Raw genomic sequence first — 17,806 nt, 5'->3', positions numbered from 1 at the left:
TGCACCAACCTGTTCTGCCTCCTGTCCTCTCTGTCTGTAGCCTCTATTTCTGACCCTCCCTGGCTCCTTCTGTCTGGCAGTCCAGACAGTAACACACTTGTGTGTTTATTAATTCATGCAAAAGTTGGCTCAACTCCGCAGGCAGGATTTTATACAGCTCAACTTTGTTCTTAAAAAAAGTGCTGGTGTCATAAAACATTACGAGTGACCTATCGACTCCCCCACCTGCCCTTATTTTAATACTCTTTAAGCAAGGTGTCAGAAATGGAACTTAGTCATTTTGCTAGTATGGAGAACTCCGAGTGAAATGATTGGTCACACTACACATATAAATAATTATTCACTGTATTGTTTTGATTTGTTTGTCTTATTTCTGGGTTCTCTGCAGCTGTGTAGGGGGAACAGCAGAAAAGTGTCGACCTGCAAGCAGAGACACGGACCAACAACTGCTCTGAGGATGACACTGGAACTGGACACAAGCTGATGTGGAGCCTTCAGTCCTGTCAGGATCAACATACAGTAGTTGTGTTAAAAAAGTAGTTATGACTTCCCAGCACTGTCCTCCGTTAAAAGCTCTTGTCTCAGCACTATGCACCTCCTTCAAGATTTTGTGTATTTTCGACACTTGTTCAGTTCAGTTTATTTATATAGAGCCAAGTCTCAAGGAACTTTACTCCAAATGGTTATCCTAATATTTAAACAATACAGTCAACTTCAGTTTATTATTCAAACTGGTTAAAATGTTTTCTACCTAGGCAAACCCAGCAGATTGCATTGGGTCAATAAACCTGCAACATTCACTCCTCCTAGGCGAACATGTGGCGACAGTGGATGGTTGCTTGCATTGTGTTGTTGGCATTGCATCAGTCCATTTTACTGAGTATGCATGTGATGACAATGGACAGGAAAACTCCCCTATAACAGGACGAAAGCAGGGCCAGAACCTGAATGGATATCTGCCAGGATGGACTGGGGACTGAGAAAGCAGAGGCTATATCTTCTTTGTGTCTTCATCTACGATTGAAAACACAGCAAAGTAGATATACTCTGAGCCGCTTTTCAAGTTGATGAAAGAGAGATCATAAAGTTATTCACAATAAAAGCTAAGTCAGTGTGTGTGTGTGTGTGCGTGCGTGCGTGTGTGTGCGTGGGTTTTGGGGAGATAGAGGTTAGCGATTTTACAACAGAGCTCTGGATTCAACATGTTTGAATGACACACAACTTTTTATGAACTATATGTGATGCAGCGAGAGCTCTGGTGGATCCAGCTGGACGTTGTCCATAAAACAACAAAAACAAAACAAAACAATCCATCAGCCTTCTACTACTTCCTCTTGTATTCTTCTGCCAGTAGAAACATGTGGCTGTTGACGCTTGAGATATGAAAAAAAATATTTCCATTGCAGTTTTGCAAACTACATCTATTTTGATACGTCCAAAATACACCCATCAAATAGACGTGTTTTTGCTCATTAGAGCAAAAACACTTTTTAAAAAAATCAAAAACATGATTTTGATAACATTTGATTACATTGAGATAATTTATTTTGGTAGTATATTTGCACAAGTTTATGTTTATGGAAACGCAACTAGTGTCACCACTTGTTTGCTCAGGATGAGGGAATAACTTCATACATTATTAACTTTTAACCAATCGACAACTTCTAGATGGGTGTCCACTGTACGTAGCTGAAATTGGAATCTGCCTATATGACTGGACTGTGTTAAATTGATTTAACTACATAACTGGAAACAAATAGGATCTGTTTCTTTTGTAAAGTACCCTGAGATGACGTTTGCTGTGAATTGGTACAAATCACTAAATCATAAATCACTCAATTAATGTGAATTATGGAAGAAAAATCTAAGTTTGAACATCTCTCCCCCAACATTCCAGGTCAAGCTGATAATGTTACTTGTTTTGGTAAAAACAACCTGGTTGAACTAAAAGGGCTGGGATCAAAGGTTACTGTTTGGAGTAAATCTACCCTGAGGGTGCAGTGATGGCAGCAGGGTTATAGTGCCTTGGCAGGCTAAAGCATTAAGAGCTCCTTTCACTGGCACTGAGGCACTAAGCGTAATTTCTCATTAGCAGCCCACATCATAATACCCTCACCACCAAACTTTACATTTCACACACTGCAGTGAGGCAATTACCAGCTACTGAATCCAGACTCATCCACTGGATTTCCAGACAAAGAAGTATGACTAATCTCTCCAGAAACTACATTTCCAAATCTCTATAGCTCGATGATGGTTGGCTTATCCTGCTGCATCCTAGCCTCTGGTGATGGAAGTCTGATATGTAGCTGATGGGCCACAGAAACCATTTCCATGAGGCTCTCTGACTTCTGTTTATGAGTTTATCTGTTGGTGACCTCTACACTCCCTGTGACCCTACTTGCCTCTTTATGCCTGAGTTACTTTTATTCTTAATGGCTTCGGGTTTTAGTTAGATCACCACTAATAGTTGATTGTCCACAATGTATAGATGCTGGATTTGATCCACCTGACTGTGGGATCCCTGAATTCAATGCTTTGAAGGGATAATACAATCTTTATTATAGAGGTTATATTAGAACTCGTTTGTGGTCAACCAGGGGAAAGTCACCCGTTTTAATCCGCAGCTTCTCTATACGCAGCACACTGAGTTGTGGTATGTGCTCACTGCCACGTGTTAGCCATGCATAGAATGGTCATATCCTCTTGACGTGTTCAAGAGGTTATTTGTTCAAGAATGCAAAGTAGACAAGAGCTCTCACTTTGAAGTACTTTATTGATTTTACTTTGTGATTCACTGCATGCAACTGGAAACATTTCAGCTAAATTACACGTCACACACTGTACTGGTCATCACACAAACGACAACAATCTGGAACTCAGTTTCTCGCTTCAGAAGTTGTTACTTTCATCAGCTTCTATCTTCTGATTGAACATCAAATTGTTACATTTCTACAACAGCTCTGTGTGACACAGCGAGAAGAAAAGACAGTACAAGAGGATGTGCTTTATGATTACTGTTGACATTTAGACGAACATCACTGGACAGAACATTACACATCCTGTTAGGGCACAGAACAGGTCCAAGGTGATCGGACTATGGGATTTTAGCAGGCACATTCATATGATTTGATTAAATGCAGTGGTTACTCTGTTTTGCAGGAGGGACTGCCGTTGCTCTTCAGCCATCTAGTTTGTTGTTTCTCTCTCTCTTCAGACTTGATGTTCTGATTCCATGAAATGTGTAGTTTGAAACTTTTGCCCATTTTTAAACTTGTTTTGAATGTCGAACACTTCTCCAAAAACTCCAGTTTTTAGTTTATGTTCAGTTCAAAACACAGCTATTGTCCTCGGTGAGATGAAATCCCATCTGCCATAATTCTTAAACACTGTTTTTAAAATGAAATGAAACCACAAGTTGGTTGTTTCAGTAATCCCTCATTCTGCCAGTCAAACTGGCAGAATCAGAACCAGCCATTCCGGTCATCAAACAGAAACACAATGCAATTAATTTCAGCGCAGCCCAGCCAAAGAAAACAAACACACAATGGATTCAGACTGATTTGCTTCGTTAAAGTGACCTGCTCTCTTTTACACTTTTAAAAATTTTTTTCTATGTAATGAAAGAAACATGTACAGTTAAAATCAAACACAAGCCACATAGAAAGACACATACAACTTTCTTCTCACTGAAATTAAATCAGACCAAGCTTCTCTAGTTTTAGATCAGTTAGAATAATCAAAATTATTTGGATTTGCTAAATGACACAAAAATGAGAGAAAGAGTAAGACGTTTACATGCAGAGTCACTACTTTCTCTCTAAGCAATGAGGAGACGTCCAGAAGTGGTCTAAAAAGGATTTCCATAGGTAGCGCTACCAAATACTGACATTTTTTTAAAGTTTGATTATTATTATTATTATGACATTTTTTGTTTTCCCCTTAATTATTTAATTTTTTCTGACATTTTACTTGTTCAAATAAAGAGAAGTGTTGTCTGATTTAACTTCAGGAAAAAAAAAATGTCTTTTTTATTTGATGTATGTAAACGTCCAGTTTCAACTGTATGGAAATGAGAGCTTCCGTGAGTATTTGAGACCAATTCTGTCAGATTAGAATAGACGCTTCCATACTTTATGACTTCTGCTGCTGTTTGAAGGTCAACATTCTTCATCTGTGCATTTGGGGCTCTAAGAAGTCTGACTGTGGTCACGTCATGCAGTACCATGCAAATAAAATCAGATTTCAGAAAAAAAAAATCAAGTACATTACTGAGCGTCAAAACATGCTGTGCAGACAGAGCCTTAGTGTTCAGTCTACAGCCCAGATCACATGTTACTGATGTTTAGCTTGTATACCTGATGTTATTATTTATGCTATCAGAGCCAATAAATACCTGTGACTTCTAGATACTCATTTCGCTGAACTCACATGAGTCAGACTAATATTTAATTCAAAATGTTCATGTTATTGTGTGGAAGTTGTTTTTTGGTGTAAATACCAATAAATATACAGCTCTGGGGGAAAAAAAAGCTCAGAAATCAATATTTGGTGGAATAACAAGAGTAATACTATAAACCTCTATAAAGAATAAAACTAATAATGTCTTTTGTTATATGAATTGTCCACAGTCACTATATAAATACATATATTTTACTGTGTCTGTCTTTTTAAAAGAAGAGGTTCTGAGCAATCAGAAGAAAGGCATAGTGGTCAGCTGACACAACAATTTAAAAGTTAGATTTAAAAAGATGTGAACAGGATTCAGAGGAGAAGGAAAAAAAACTGTTGAGTTCAGGGCAGATTAAAATAAGATCATGAAAGGACACCGGTGTTAGGACAAAAATAGGACGATGATTGGATCTAAAATGTTAAAGTGCCCAGGAGACGTGTTGTACACAAACACACACTCTGACCATAATGTAAGCTGGTGCTGGCCCTTGAGAAAGGCTGTCCTTTTGCTGAACTCGTGAACACACACTCACACACACACACACAGATCACATGGTGTTCAGGGCGTCCCACTGAGATGAGTAGACTTATGTCATAAAATAAACACACAGCAGTGTCTAACACAGTTAAACTGAAGTTTTAACAAGCATAAGCTTCCCAAGCCAAAATACACATAGAGACACACACATATAGTGGCAAACATACACTGGAGATAAAACCTCCAGGCCTGTCTTGTTTGGATAAGTCTGTTGGTGTCTCTCAGTTGGTCCTCCCATGCTTCTGATACCACAGAGCAGTCGGCAGGTTCTGGCAGCCCTGATACTCTCGCTGCATCTCACTGTCTGTAAGAGGGGGCGTCGCATTACATGGAGCTCCTGCCAGCGTCACGTTTAACAGGCCGGCCCACGGCTCCAAGAGCCGAGACATCCCATCGACCTGACAATAACAGCACAGGTTTAAGAGCAGATCAGTGGAATACCAGAGAAAACGAAACAAAAAAATAAAGCAAATGCACGAAAACTTGCCTTCTCCAGGTGGTCTAACAGGCAAGTGGCAGCACTGATAGAAGACCAGCTGTTATCATCCCATCCCGGGAACAGCCTGTGGGTCTGGTGGGACTGATGCTGGATCAACACTACGTTATGGTGTTTCTGGGAACTCCTTAGCCTTTTGGACAAGACCCCGCTGTAGCTCTGATCCACAAACAGGAGAACCCGAGAGGCCCTGCAGCCAGCCAGGTCAGCCAGCAGTTCGCTCACCGAGTAGCGCTCCTTCAGGTCAGCCTGCTCAGGAAGAGGACAGGAACAGCCATCAAAGCAGCAAAACTGAAACCTCTGCACTGCACCAAGCTCTGTCAGTGGCATTAGGTTGACGTTTCAGATTAATGACTAAAAACAAGAAGTACAAAAGTAAATGTGGGTTTGACGTGTCAGAGTCCATAGAGAGGGGAATATTTGACCAGAGCTCTTATTGGAATGACAAGACAATTTTCCTGTTCAGGTCTGGTATAAAGTTGATCACCTTAGATGCAAAAATAAATGTCCTGTCTGCAACAGACTGTAAACTGTTTTAAATTATATGACACCTGTTGCAGTAAACCTCAGTGTAAGGCCGGAGTACAGTCTTAGATTTGATGCACAGGTCAGCTCAGATGTCAAATCCAGCTTTTTTTTTTTTATCTGAGAAACATAGCCAAAGTAAAACCTTTTCTTTCTCTGCTTCACTATGAAATGTATATTCATGCTTTTATCTGAATTTGCTTAGATCATGCTAAATTGAGCTTTATGTTGGCCTCAGTCACAAGTCACTTTCTAGACTCCAGGTAAATGCTGAAGTGAGAGCACGTTATTCCTGTTTTAGCATCTCCTCTCTGACTTCCAGAACATTTTAGGATTGATTTTAACATTTTGAAATCTCTGCATGTGTCTGTCTGACCTGCTCCAGCTGTTTGTTCCCTCAGTGTCTCTTAGGTCGTATCGGTCGATGTTAGTCGAAATCAAAGAGAAAGTTGAGAGGTGACGGCTCATACTCTGTTACTGCCCCAGAACTGTGGTACGGGTTAACATCACATATCAGACATACTGAGTCTCTTTGTGTTTTTAAGTCTTCTCTTAAAGCTTGATTTTTTATTTATTTGTTTTCCTCACTGGCTTTTAACTCGGCTTGGAGTGTAGGTTTTTACAGCTATTGTCATTCTGGTTGTGGCGGACAACACTTTGGTCAACTGTGTTGTTTTTAAAGTTCTTTATAAATAAAGCTGGAATGGAATGAATGAAAAATGACATTTTAAATTATGTTGGCTATTTAACAGAGCTTTGTCTCCTTTTGAATTAATGAAATTTTGATGTTTTCAATAAGTTTCTTTGAACTTCGTGCAGGGATGTAAGAGCCAGAAAGGGGGTGTGCCTTATAAAATCTTGAAATAATTAGTTCTGACATGAACTGCTAGAAAACAGCTAGTCAGCAGGATTAAGATGTTGGATAGTTTGTATTTCCCTGGTACATTGTGCCACTTTATACCACAACCAAGTAACTATGTTACTTTCAGTTGTTATAGAAGTGCTATATGTATCAAATATGACTTAAAATAAATTTTACTTTGTAATTTAAAGTTTTTAAGTTGGGCCTCTGTGTCTTTAAAAACTCCTGCTCTTTCTGAAACATGTCATCACAACATGGCTCCTCTATTAACCCTTCAACAACATTTTTGTTTACCAATGTTTCACTGAGAAGTAGCTCCTATAATGACTCAGCAGATGCTCAGTCCCACCAAGTGTTTGCTAACTGCTGCTGGCTAGTCTGAAGGAGCTGATTGAGTAAAAAAACATTTTTAGATAATAATACCGTCCCTTTAAAAAAATATATCTCTATATTACATTCCCCTGAATTCAATGCAGTACATTTTTTAAATAATAATAATAATAATAATAATAATAATAATAATAAGCATCATCATCATCATCATCATCATTATTATTATTATTTCATTTGTATTACAATCCCATATTCTTTTATGAGAATATGTTTGAATGTGTGCCTTCAGTTTTCACAGTACTCCATAAGATCTATTGCATCTGATGGAAGCTACTGTAATAAAGAACTTTACAATCACCTGAGGAGGCTGATCTGTCATGATCCGTGTTTCTATGTATTTATTTTAAGGTTTTTCTGTGTTCAGTTTCTGTCCTGAGTCTCTGTTGTTTCTGTGTCTTCCCCGTTGATTTACCCTCCCTGTGTATTTAGTCCCACCTGTTGTCTGTGTTCCTTGTCAGATCCTTCGTTTGTCTGCCTGCCATCACAGTTGAACTGTAAAGTCTTGTGTTGGCTTAGCTTTTTTATTCAGTCCTCTGTTTTTCAGTTGCTACCGGTAATTAGCTGTGTGCTAACTCAGTCCAACACAGGCACAGTAGAGCTTGAGCTCTATTCACTAAATTCATCATTTTCTTCTACAACCTGGGCCTCTGCGTCTCTCCTCACCACCTCCACACACCACCCCTGACATGATCTTTCTTAAAAAGCTGGGGGGCTGCTTCATTTTCGATTTGGGAGCTTATTTAATAACAGAACACAATAATCAGCAGCAAAGTAATAGGCAGTAATATGTTGCAGTAATAAGATCATGTCCTTGCATTCAGCTGTCAGTACATGTACGTCAGGGGATGTCAAAGCAGGTTAAAACTTGGACAGCCCACAGCGTCCCATAGCAGATCAGTCTGTTTGCTATCTGAAGCAGCCAAATCGTTCAATGAAGAGAGTCAAAGTGGCTCTACATTTACATTAATATTTATGTGCCTGCCTCTAATGTTTTTTTTTTTTGTTTTGTTTTGTATTTTTTATAGGCAGCAACCATTGGCTGCTCACAATCCTCCCTCACTATAGCGAGCAATGTGTGTGTGTTGTTTCCGTGTTTCTCTTACGATGCCATTCAGGTTGGCGTCCCACAGCAGCATGGTCCCATCGGTGCGTGTCGGTGAGTTCAGGTACAGAACCAGAGTGTCGGCACAATGCTGCTTCCGGCAAATGTATGACACATGGTTACGGATCACTGCCTTCTCTGTTGCGGAGTAAACGCCCTCTACGTCTTCAGTGCACATAGAAAAGAAAGAAGAGGTTCAGCTCTGATACAGTTTATGAGGTTTTGCTGTGTATTGTGCAGCAAAACACAGCAAATTTATTGCATTTGGTAGAATCTTTATCGGAGATTCTTCCTGTGTCCGTCCAGACAGGGCGAAAGGAAAAAACATCTTCTGTTTTTGAACTGCTTCGTTGCTGAAATGTCCTGCGCAAATAAACTTGATTTGCATGAGTTCTAGTATTTTAACATATGATTCCAGAATAGTTTTCTAGGATTACAACGCCCATGGCTGCAGGAGGTTGGAGTAGCTCTGTTACCCTAGACCTGATTTATTTTTTTGTGTTTTTTTTCGGAGTTTTTTTTTTTTTTTTTTTTTTTGTCATGTCATCTGCTGATGTGGGCCAAAATTGTCAAGTCAAAAGTGCTTCCAGATCATGAAAATGTTGTCTGCAGTATAAACATGTATGCTTTCTGTTTCCAGGTTCTGAAAGAGCTTCCTGAAAACATAAGATGTGTAGAAATTGTCCAGTCACTTAAATCAGGATTGAAATTATTATTGATCACGAATGCTTCCAAGAAAAGGCAAAACCCTACTTCATCAGATTGTCACTTTACTTATTTATATTATTACTATTTTGTGATAAAGTATTATTTGTCCTTTTTTTTGTTGTGCTGCACAACTTTTCCTGTAATTCCTGACTGGTTCTACAACCATTAAATGTTTAATTACAGGATTCTGGGTCTCTGCATATACTTTGACATACTGTAGCTTTCTGTATCCTAGAGCTTGTTCATTTCCTACCTAGAAGCTGTCCACTGCTGGCGAAGAAAGTCTTGATGTGATTTTTATGGAAACCATTGTTTCTGAGCATTTTGTAGAACTTCTCAAGATTCTGAGCGTGATGCTGAAATGTCATCTGAGGCTGCCAACCACCTGTACAGACACACATATAGATACATAAACATACAGGCAGATGGTTAGAGCTACACTTCTCCAGTAAATAACATGTTTATGACATTGAGGAAAATGAGCAGAATCCAATTTGCCTCTGGAGTCCGTTTCAGGTTTTGTTTTGTGTGAAACAGTCCTTTGAGGTACTTTAGATAAGTATCGTCTTATCTAAAGTACCTATCAACTAGCAACATCGTCGTTCCGAATTTCTCCTTCTGTCCACAGACTGGCCCAGTTGAATGTTTCCCAGACAGAATCCAAGAAAGGGGGCGAAACCCCAGACGGTGTTGGATGCCAGACGTTTTTTGAGTGGAACTGCATGGCTACTTTTTAATGTGTCTCTCAGTGAAAGTTGTCTTTGCATCTTGACTTTGTCTCTACCCCGTATTTGTGCCCAAAATGCTGAAATAAGTTAAAAATTCATCAAAACTTCACCAAAACTCGAACTACTTCAGTACCCAGAAGTTGTTGAAGTTATTTCCGATTGTGTCTAAAGATGTTTTAATCGTGTGAGACAGAAGAAACGTATGAACGGTCCAACCTGAGATGAGCACGGCATGGTCACAGGTCTGATAGAGGCGACAGGACAGGTGTGTGGCCAGCGGCTGCTGGTGGCAGCGCCTGGTGTTTTTATTGAGCTCACAGCTTGACACAGGCAGACTGGGAGAGCTCATGGGAAGCTGCTGGGGACACCTGGCAAACTCTGCGCTGTCTGTCGGAGGAGAAAGAGGAAAAGATCAGAACAGGAGAGCCACCACAGGGAAAGGTTGTCAAGTGCCAAAACACACCCTGATCTTTGCAACATACTAGCTGTGTGTTGTTGTTTCTTGTTTGTTTGATTGCATACTGGAAGTTCTTGGTACCCAGAAGTTGTTCTCAAAAGCCTTCGTTACCTGGAAGTTGGTTTGGTTGGACTTGGTCACACCTGAAGCTATTCTGAAGCTAGTAGTGACTAGCAGATCAACTAGTTCAAGTTCAAGTTTACGTTTTACAACTGGGACCATATGCATTAATGGACATTTAATACATGAGATTGTAGCCAGGTGGCTAATTTCCACCTACTGGCAGGTTGCCAAGTCAGAATACTGATATTTTACATTGTTGCCTCAACTTAGTTGTTCATGCTTTTTGGAATATCTGGCGATGTTCATACTCTTATTTTTTTTTTTTCATCCCACACCTTCAGTGCTTGTTTATAAACTACTCCAACTGGTTTTACCACTGTTTTGGGAGCCAATAGCTAACTTGTTTTATAATATGTCATATAAAGTGAAATGATTCCATCAAAGTATAATTTTGTGTTTTCCATTTAACAATAAGTGCTATTGTGTTATAAATGTTGTGTTGTTACATGTTGACACAAACGTTCCTAAAAAATGTTGTCCTAAAAAGAAGTTGAATAATAACAAATCTAAATATACACACAGTTGCTTACTTGAATGGTAAGTCAAACCTACTTTGACTTACCATTCAAAGTAAGTTAGAGAACTGGAAAAATACACGAAAATACAAAAAATAAGAAACAAATATGCAAAACTTTAACAGCACAGAAAGTAACTGCAGAAAATAAAATAAAATATATATTTGAAAAACTACAGTAACTTGGAAGAGTTTAAGCTAAAGAGTGAAAAACAAAACATAGAAACCAGCAGTTTGATAAAATGGCTGCTGGTTTCTTAAATGTTTCCCTACATTGACCTCATGTGGATTTGGTCATTGTAACATCTTAAGATCTATTAATAATACATCGCTGTGGATAAAACAGAGATCATATCGAAATCAAACGTTAGTTTTTATTCTCTTTGCTTAGTTTAAAGTTATAGCTTAGCTATAAATTCTAACCTCAAGTGTACAAACAGCACCTATTTCACACAGAAATTATGTATTAGTCCAGAATGAAGCTACATGGACAACATGTGGGAAAACTCAGCTCCACCCATCTGAATCCTTTGAATTTAAGAGAGAAAGTAGCATCTTTATTTAAATGCTCTTGATTAGCAGAACCTCCTCAGCGTGATGTGAGAGGTCAAAACAAAAGCCGAAGTTTTGTCAGTTCTGCGTTAATACCAGGGCAGAAAGACATCAGTAATGAAAGCAGCTGGTGCTTCTCGTCGGTCTAAAAGGGTTGAACATCCACGTCTAAAATAAAACAGAGGTCAAACTGAATGGGCAGACACATCCGAGGGAAATCTCCCTGATGTCAGATTGTGTAAGGCTCAGAGGAACTGCGAAAAATTAATGAGCTCCATCTCAGCCTCTGCTGGACTCAGTTGGCAGAGGAAATGTTAACATTCATGGGAATAAAATTCAAACGAATTACATGAATTCCTCTGTATCTGAAAAAAAAATTCTTGAGCCAAACAAATTTGTCCAAGAGCTGAAGCTTGACTTTAACTGTCATCAGCAGGACAGTGATCCCAAACGCTGCAGCAAGTCTGGAACAGGCAGGTTCTGGTTTTGGTCCATTATGTGAAAGTCAGACACAGTCAAATCTGTTGGCTGTTTTTATACACTTAGTTAGTTTGCAACATTTACAACTTGAGGATTATTTTATTATATGCACACTGTATTTTCGCTGCATATGTATAGTTTGACAAACACAAACAAGTCTGTGTTACACCAGACAGGGTTGTCATTAAATCTGATTCTGACCCTTTTTGTTACTTTGGGACAAAACGAAGCAAAGTGATGGCATGCTGATTACAGCATGCATGTTGAAACTGAGCCTGTGTTCCCACTGGTACTTCGCTTCCCAGGGCTCGGTTGGTTTTGAGAACATGTGATGTAGAAGAGGGAACTTTTTCAATGTGACGAAGGAACAAGGTGATCCAGAGCCCAGCAGAAAGTAACGGCACTTTACCAAAACCAGGAGCAGCGTTTTAGAAAAGACAACAAATGGAATTTGGTTGCAGACTGTTAGACTACATAAAACAGAAAAAAAAATCATGAAAGCTGATATGAACAAAAAAAAAAAAAAAAAAACATAACAAGGAACAGAGAAACTAAGCAGACAAAAGCCATTAGAAATGTGTTGGCTAAATGGCAGAGTGCAGACCTACCAACACATTTGAGTCTCTGCGTCCAACTGCTGTCTCCGATGGCAACCACCAGTGGCAGAAAGTGAACCTCGCAGAAACCTCCGATGGCTCGTTCCAGCAGGCGGCTGCCGGCGGTGCCTCCACCCAGAGTCCCACCTGCCACCCGTCTGCTGCCAAACAGCCTCTGTGGACCCGTCTGACGGCGCTTCAGCTGGTTCTGGCAGCGACCCTTCAAAGCCAGAGTCAAACACTCGTCTCCTACAGGTGGGGGAAACGTCTTCCAGACTTTAAAGTTTCTCACTGTTTCCTGCGGTCAAATATATATGCTTTGAACCTTCCAAAAGATTTGAGTGATCCTTGATGGAAGGGTTACAAGAGTGTTGAACTGTTCTTAGAAATCCATCCATCATGCCGTGTCTTTGGCATCTTTGGCCTGATGTAACCAAACTGGTACATTCTGGCCCATTATAGCATACAAATGCATGGCACGGGTTTCAGATTTTTGTTTTTAAAAACATTTAAATTGCAGAAATTTGTGGTTGTAATTTACAAAAAAAAAAAAAAAAAAAGGGGAAAGGTTTGAATGTGAATTTCATCAGCATAAAATTATTTTCTTGCTTATAGTTCTATCTTTTTTAAGTAAATTTATGTGGAGGTCTGTCAGATATTGAGAAAGTCATGCAAACCCATTCACTGCAGCCGACCCAGCAGGAGGTACTTTGCAACATGAGCAGATATGAATAATTGACAGAAGTGTGTTCGTGTGACACTGGGGCAAAGTGACCTTAACATCTGGCCTTAACTTTTCTCACAGCAGGAGCTCAGAAACTTTGACACACCTCTGTGTCCCTTCAGATATCTTCTACAGGAATGGATCCTTACTTCGTCTTCTGTTGACTCTCAAGTTTTCTTCCGTAGCAACCAGATCAGCTGGTTTCTATGGAAACAACTGAGCCCAGAAATATCAGGAAACTTATTTAAAAATAATCTGAATGACTACTATATGTAATAGTGTAATAAATCTTTCTGGGAGGAGTGTCTGCATTGAACTTCTACTTTCTTTTTCATGTGACTGAAGCAGGGCTTTTCATTTTGATTGTGAATTTATTCATACTACGTACACAAAGTGTGTAGTTTTGCAAAATTAGCAACAAATGAATATCATGCTGGAAGAGTCACAGCTACACTTACACCTTTCAGGTGCTTTGAGTGCTCTGCTGTTCAATTAAAATATTCATTTACCTCCTTCACAAGGTCTACAGTCCGGTCTTTATAAACTGGCTTTTTGTGGCTGAATACTGAAGGCTCACCTCTCAGCTTAAATGTGTATGATGAAACTATATATAAAGAACCCTTACAGGCGTCACTAGAAAAAAAAAAAAGTTGAATTATGAAAAAAGCCCAACCACAGATCTATGAAGACATGACATATGGTTTTAGGGTCTAAACTGGAAGTGATTGTGTTTTTGGACAGGCAACTTCTAGATGCAGTCCAACCCACCTAAATTAAATGACTGAATTAGCTAGCCACCAGCCGGTTAGCTTCTACAGTACCGACATCGGACTTCAATTATAATGTGTTTCTGGACACTCGAGGACACATAACAGTGGAATCAGCCGTTCTCATTCACGTTCACACACAGTGTCAAGCTGCAGAACCGTCTGTCCTTCCTACCACCATCAGCAGGCCAAGTGTGTGAAGTTGTCTTTACACAAGCACAGAAATGGACAGAGCAGGGGCTCAAACCGGCAACCCACCGAACACGAGACAAACTCCTCCCACCACTGAGTGACTGACCACAAATACACAAGTTTAAGATTTTGATTTGGAAAAATATCTGAAAACCTTTTATAGTTTCCTTCCACTTTGAAGTTATGCATAGCTTTGTGTTGCTCTAGCACACAAAAGACCAATAAAACACAATAAAGTTTTTTAATTTAATGTGACCAGATGTGAGGGGGGGAAAAAAAGAAATAAACTTTTTGCAGGGCATTGTATTGAACCACAAGTTAAATTCTGTCACAGCTTTAATTGAACAGTCGATCTAACTGTTCAACAAAAGCAGAAATTAACAATATAGTAGATGCTGGGTTCGCATACAGAAAACATCGTCAGAGAAGAAGACCAGGATGTTCAACACTCACCCAAGTAAATTCCATCCAGGTGGGAACATTTCTTCTTTGTCACATTCATGTCCACATAAAAGAGAACCACAGGGTGTCCAAAGTTCTCCCCTGGTGATGGATCCAGAACCAGAACAACATCATGGGCAGAGGAACTGTAGAGGGGCTGGTGATGTCTGTTCAGCATCCGCCCAACACTGAAGCTTCCCCTCAGCTTGGAGCTCAGCGTGCCGCTGGAAAAGTCGGGCAGGATGGCCAGGACTTTGTTTGAGGGACCTGGAAGAGCAGAACGTTGCTACTGATCTTTAAAAGCAGCAGACAAATCAGACTGAGGTTCACTGTGCATGACGTCGCCACCATCCATAAAGATTAGATAAATATGATGTGAATATATGCATTTGAATTCTTAATGCATCTGTTACTATCTCATGGGAGTATACGCAGCGCCGATCCTGGCCCGTGGTCCAGATAGCTGCTGCACCTGCTGCTTTAAAATAAAAAGAGTACAGCTTTCCAAAAATAAATACAAGCATAACAGTGGAGATAAAAAAAAGGCTTCTCAAATTTCATTGGCCAACATTAAACCATACATTTGTATCAACTATTTTTTATTCAAAAGTGTTGTCTTTTAATTATTTTGTTGTCCAAATATCGTTTTGCACAGACATAAACGTAGTTTTTAACTTTACAGTTTTACAATTTTTTAAAAAAAGTTGCTTTTTATTTAAAAAAAACAAAAAAGCGAAAAGAGAAAGCAATTGACATAAATGAAAAAAATAATAAAAACATACCACTGTGTTCAAGTACATTGTTAAATACTTCACATTTCAGTCGCAGGGTCATCTCAAGATCTGTGCTCCACTATCAGTGCACTCACACCAAACTCAATCTGGAAACAGAATGCTGGTTCTGTCACCAATTTTTCATCTCCGCTATTTTCAGCTGCAGTTTCTTGTACATCCATTATGGATGATTAAGGATAATTTTCCTCTGTTAACACAAATAGAACTACTGCCAAACAGTCTTGCTTCTCAGACTGACAAGAGTGTTTTCAATTGAAGTTAATAACTGCAATGAAATGAAGTTCGTTGATCATTTCTGAAACAAACTTTTAAAACTAATAACTGGTTTACCGTAATGGCAATACGGTAAACCAGTACCGCACACAAAAGCCCAATAAAACACAGTCGGCTGTAAAAGTGAGCAGCTGTTGTTTGAATGATGCCAGCTGTCTGGTACAGTGCGATGCTTCCATCTGGTCCTACCTGAAGCGCTGCGCTGCTCCGACATGTACACGGCCACAGAGGACAGCGGCAGGTGGCTGAGCCGTCTGCAGTCTGCCTCAGACATGGAGGACATGCGGAGGCAGCGGTCCAGCTGGTCCCACTGCAGCACCTGGAGCCCCGAGCGGACCCAGCGGTCCAGTCGGCTGAGGGCCACGCTGCCCGCAGGGGCCAGAGAGGGAGCAGGATGGAGGATGGAGGAGAGAGCAGCGAGGAGCGTGAGGAGCTGCATGGTCAGCCTCAGCTGTTCCTGTTTGTCCTTAATGGGTTTTCTTCTTTATTGTTGCTTTGTTTCTACACTAATGCTTTGCTTCTGTCATTTCTGCATTTTTTTTACTATTTCTTCTTAAACATTCCAGTTCCAGAGGAATTTTCTTCACTTGTTGTGGAGTCTTCTCTTTTCTTCTTTATGTTTTGTCTTTTCACTTTCTGTTCCTTCAGCTTCTGAATTCTGTCCTTTTACTTTCTTCTTGTTTTTTTATATATTATTAAGAAAATCTCAGATGAGAAATGGATTTGGATTCTCTTCTAAGTTGAAATGCTTCCTTTGCCTCTCTCTTGTTTTATTTTTGTCTTTATTTCATCAGATCTGAACCTGAAGGACAAATGCCCAACAGCATGGTTGGGTGGCAGTAACTGTCCTTCTCCTGCTGTGTCTTTGTTTAAGCCTTCTGTTCTTAGCTTTTATTCATTCTTGGGAGAGAAAAAAAAAAGTTTTGTAGTCTGTGACCAGATTTCGTCTCTCAGTTGTGTTGTCTTTGGTTTGGAACAGTTGCAACAGACAGCAGCATCCTCTCGCTGAATTGTTCCTCTTTTCCCCTTCAACGCTGTTTTGTTCTTGTTGCTTAAAAGAAAAAGAGATCCCAGATTGTCAAAATGAAAACTTTTTTGCTTTGGTCCACTGGTTCTGTCCCTCCTGATCTTTCTTTGGACTCGGAGAAGCTTCAGGATCAGAGCTGGTTCAGAAGAAGTCAGCAAGTCCTCGGCTTTTACAAAGGAGAGTTGTCTGTCCTGCAGGTTGTCCACAGCTGCCTCTACTGCTCACAGTTAGTTTGTCTATCTTTTACTGCTTCTCTCTTTAGCTCTCTCTCTCTGTCCCTCTCTTTCAAAAACACACACACACTTCTCTCCTCCTCTGTCCGTGAGGTTTGACATGCGACAAAGATGGGAAGGAGGAATGATGAGATAACACGATGAAAAAGTCAGAGGGAGGGAGGAAGAGGAAAGAGGAGGAAGGGTTAGACAGAGGGCTGGAAAATAGGTTAAAACATGAGTTAAGTAACCCAAGTGACATGAAGATGTGCAAAGACAGGAAAGATGGGGAGGAAAGGGAGATGGGTGAAGAATTAAGTATCATTACCTGAAATATGGGAAAAATGGGAAAATAAATATAATAAAAATATCCACAGAATGAAGAATGACAGAGGCTTATCAGCAGAGGCTGGCAGACAGAAACACACAAGAACAAATAATTACTAGTTTTTCAGGAAATAGCATTAATAGACTACAGTGTGTCAAAAATGAAAGTCATCACACTTCATTTTCCAGATGTTGTTGTGTCAAAGGAATGGCTTTCATGATGTTTGGAAGACATAGCAAAGCAAACACTGTGATTAAATTATGGAATGAGGAAAAATAAACCAAGTGTGCTTGGATGCTTTTGTGCCGTCATTGTTAAGAGTAAACTAAAGAGACAGAGGAAAAGGAAAATAATCAAGGAGGAAAAGACACACACGATGGAAGGAAACAAGAGAACAAACAGGAAACACATCTCAGTGAAAGGAAGGTAAAAAGTTCATATGAAAAAAGGGGGATAAAAGGGAAAGGATGCTTTAAATTAAAATTGTGACAAGAACTAAAGAAAGCTAAAAATATGAGAACG

At 39.7% G+C, this 17,806-nt stretch overlaps 1 protein-coding gene across 1 annotated transcript; it reads right to left on the bottom strand.

Moving 5' to 3' along the window:
• Positions 1 to 2,758: 2,758 nt before the first annotated feature.
• On the bottom strand, positions 2,759 to 17,227 carry LOC106963234 (uncharacterized). Its single transcript, XM_015058025.1, has 8 exons — positions 15,907 to 17,227; positions 14,663 to 14,917; positions 12,539 to 12,775; positions 10,021 to 10,191; positions 9,330 to 9,461; positions 8,370 to 8,533; positions 5,478 to 5,735; positions 2,759 to 5,388 (listed from the first exon to the last, which is right to left on the bottom strand). The coding sequence occupies exons 1-8, from the start codon at positions 16,154 to 16,156 to the stop codon at positions 5,212 to 5,214; spliced, it is 1,644 nt and encodes a 547-aa protein (XP_014913511.1). The 5' UTR covers positions 16,157 to 17,227; the 3' UTR covers positions 2,759 to 5,211.
• Positions 17,228 to 17,806: the final 579 nt, after the last annotated feature.

Source organism: Poecilia latipinna, unplaced genomic scaffold, assembly GCF_001443285.1.
Source record: "Poecilia latipinna isolate Pla-1442-1.1 unplaced genomic scaffold, P_latipinna-1.0 Scaffold1510, whole genome shotgun sequence".
NCBI lineage: Eukaryota > Metazoa > Chordata > Actinopteri > Cyprinodontiformes > Poeciliidae > Poecilia > Poecilia latipinna.
This window is presented reverse-complemented; position numbering and strand designations above follow the sequence as displayed.